We start from the raw sequence: 2,861 nt of genomic DNA on the forward strand, positions 1-2,861 counted from the left end.
CTGTGACTATCGATGATACAAATATCTCAGCAAGAGGCCCAACAATCACTTCTCTAGCTTCCCACAGAGTTCTTGGGTACACCTGATTAGGTCCTGGGGATTTATCCACCTTTAACCGTTTCAAGACATCCAGCACTTCCTCCTCTGTAATCTGGACATTTTGCAAAATGTTACCATCTATTTCCCTTAAGTCTATATCTTCCATATCCTTTCCCACAGTGAATACTGATGCAATATATTGATTTAGTATCTCCCCCATTTTCTGTGCCTCCACATAAAGACTACCTTGCTGATCTTTGAGGGGCCCTATTCTTTCCCTAGTTACCCTTTTGTCCTTAATATATCTGTAAAAATGCTTTGGATTTTCCTTAATCTTTGGAACTGATCTCACAAAATGTTAAGTTTCTTGAAATCTGTTAAATGTTGAGTGGATCAACATAAGAAAAAGCATAAAAAACAGAAACAGGTGTAGATTACATAGTTCTCCATACAATATGGTCATAGCTAATCCACAGTTTCAAATCCACTTTCCTGCCTGCTCCACATATTCCTGGTTCTCCAAGCAATCAAACTGCCATCTATCCCACCACTGAAGGTAATCAATGATGGGGCATTTATAAACCCCTGGGGATTTCAAACATGAGGGAATAAATCTGTCCCCATTATAGTCCTAAGTAATAGACATCCTATCCTGACATTGTAATGGGTGCTTCAGATCTGATTCAATACCTATCTTGTCAAATCCTTCAGACTTTTGTAAGGGAACGGGGCATAAGGGGGGGCCTGAGTTGGATGATAAGCTGTGATCATATTGTCACCTATGACACTTCTGAAGCCCACAATATTGCCCTCACTTTAGCACTTCAAAAGCTTAAAGAAAGCTTTAATTCTCAAGTCAACTATTAATGAAGCTCTATCCTAATCTATAATTGCCAATGCATTTTTTCAGAACATCAAAACTAGGAACAGGGGTAGACAATTCAGCCCCTTGAGTCTGCTCATTTTAAATATGATCATGGACTGATCTCATCTCAGCCTCAACTCCACTTTGCTGCCTGTGCCCCACAATCCTTTAGCCTGTAATGAATAAAAACGCCTGTCCGTCTCCTCCTTAAATTTGCTTAATGCCTCACCATACAACATACTTTGGGGTCATGGATTCCACAGTTCCTACTCATCTGTTTTATTCTGCCACTCCTTCGTCTAAAAGTATGGCATCTCATTCTACATTAATCCACAAGAGGAAACATCCTCTCTATGTCTACTTTGTCAATCCTCTTTAGCATCTTTTGAACACAATTAGATCTCCTTTCATTTTTCTAAACTCCAAAGAATATAAGTCTAAACTGCTCAAGCTTTCTTAGAAAGACAAGCGGTTCACAAGATAAAGCGGAATCGATCTTGTGAACCTTCTTTGAACTGACTCCATTGCAACTACATCCCTCTGACGTAAGGGGATTAAAATTCTACACAATAACCCATGTGTGATTAAACTAATACCTTGGACAGTTATAGCAACACTTCCCTACTTTTATGTTCTATTCTTTTAGCAATAAATGGCAAAATTCCATTTGCCTTCTGTAGCGATTGTAATGAGGTCAGCCAAGTGGACTTTGTTGAATACGGGTTCCAATGGTCCAATCAGAGAGTCCTGGCTGACAGATAGAAACAGGACTGATAGAAACAAACAGAGGTTCTGTTCACTCCGAGGAAGCTGAATCAGTGTCAGGGTGACTCGGTGATGGGATACCGGCCTCTGTGGACTTATTTCACCTTCCTTACGGCCAGCTGTATCTGCATACTAGTCTTCTGCGATTCATGCATGAAATATTTCAGCACAGGCTTGGAGGGCCGAAGGGCCTGTTTTTCTTTGTTTTTGTAAACATTCAGATCCCTCTACACCAAAGCACTCTGAAATTTCTCTCTATTTCAATCATAAATTGCTTTTCTATTCTCTGTTAAAATAACAGAGAGGAAGAAAACTCCATAGTTAAGTCATACATGTTCACACTGATTGTGCAGAGTTGTGTCAACACACTAACATTGTGATGCCATAGATCCGAGGAGGAAATGCTAAAGTTCATGCAGCTGATGAATTCAATATGGAATATTTGTGGAAAAGCTGTGGTCATGGCCTTTGATCTTTCGATTTTTACTAACATCATTGATCTTGGCGGTAAGTTTCTTTTTCAAAATCTTCTCTTTCAGGAACTTTACAACGTTTGAGATTTTTATGTTTAGTTAGTTTCTTTCTCTTTTTTACTGTCCCCAAGCCCACTCATCATGGAGATTTGATTCTTGGTTAGTCCAGTCTATGACCTGCTATTGAGATTGTTTTGGTTTCCTCTCATCATCTTCTCACTTAATATGTTAATATTAACATGCTTTAAAATATGAGATGAATGTTATACATTTCACAGAGAATTTTACAGAGGGCTCACTGGCCTACATACGCTCCCACTCCAGTTCCGTCCTCATCCCTCCCTACCTCTGTGATTAGTTAAAAATCACACAACACCAAGTTATAGTCCAACAGGTTTAATTGGAAGCACACTAGCTTTTGGAGAGACGCTTCTTCATCAGATGATTGTGGAGGGCTCGATCGTAACACAGAATTTATAGCAAAAATTTGCAGTGTGATGTAACTGAAATTATACATTGAAGAATTGATTGTCTGTTAAGCCTTTCATCTGTTAGAATACAGCGATAGTTTCACTTCTTTCATGTGGAAATCACAAAACCCTTTTTTTTGAAGTTGCATTCTCGGGTTAGCTGTTAACAATGGTGATAGCTAGACAATGTGTTGAAGGTGTTAGCCCCCTGTGTTCTCTGTCTATGACCTAATGTTTAGATTGATTCCA

The 2,861-nt window shown here is 39.1% G+C and overlaps 1 protein-coding gene across 2 annotated transcripts in view; it reads left to right on the forward strand.

Moving 5' to 3' along the window:
- Positions 1–2,861, forward strand: part of asmt (acetylserotonin O-methyltransferase) — a 25,487-nt gene that overhangs the window by 10,316 nt on the left and 12,310 nt on the right. For both annotated transcript variants that reach the window (XM_043692369.1, XM_043692370.1), the window contains exon 5: positions 2,058–2,176. In XM_043692369.1, coding sequence (XP_043548304.1) covers positions 2,058–2,176 — 119 coding nt within the window. The remainder of the gene's footprint in view (positions 1–2,057; positions 2,177–2,861) is intronic.

The sequence above is a fragment of the Chiloscyllium plagiosum genome, chromosome 6, assembly GCF_004010195.1.
Source record: "Chiloscyllium plagiosum isolate BGI_BamShark_2017 chromosome 6, ASM401019v2, whole genome shotgun sequence".
Classification (NCBI taxonomy): Eukaryota; Metazoa; Chordata; class Chondrichthyes; order Orectolobiformes; family Hemiscylliidae; genus Chiloscyllium; species Chiloscyllium plagiosum.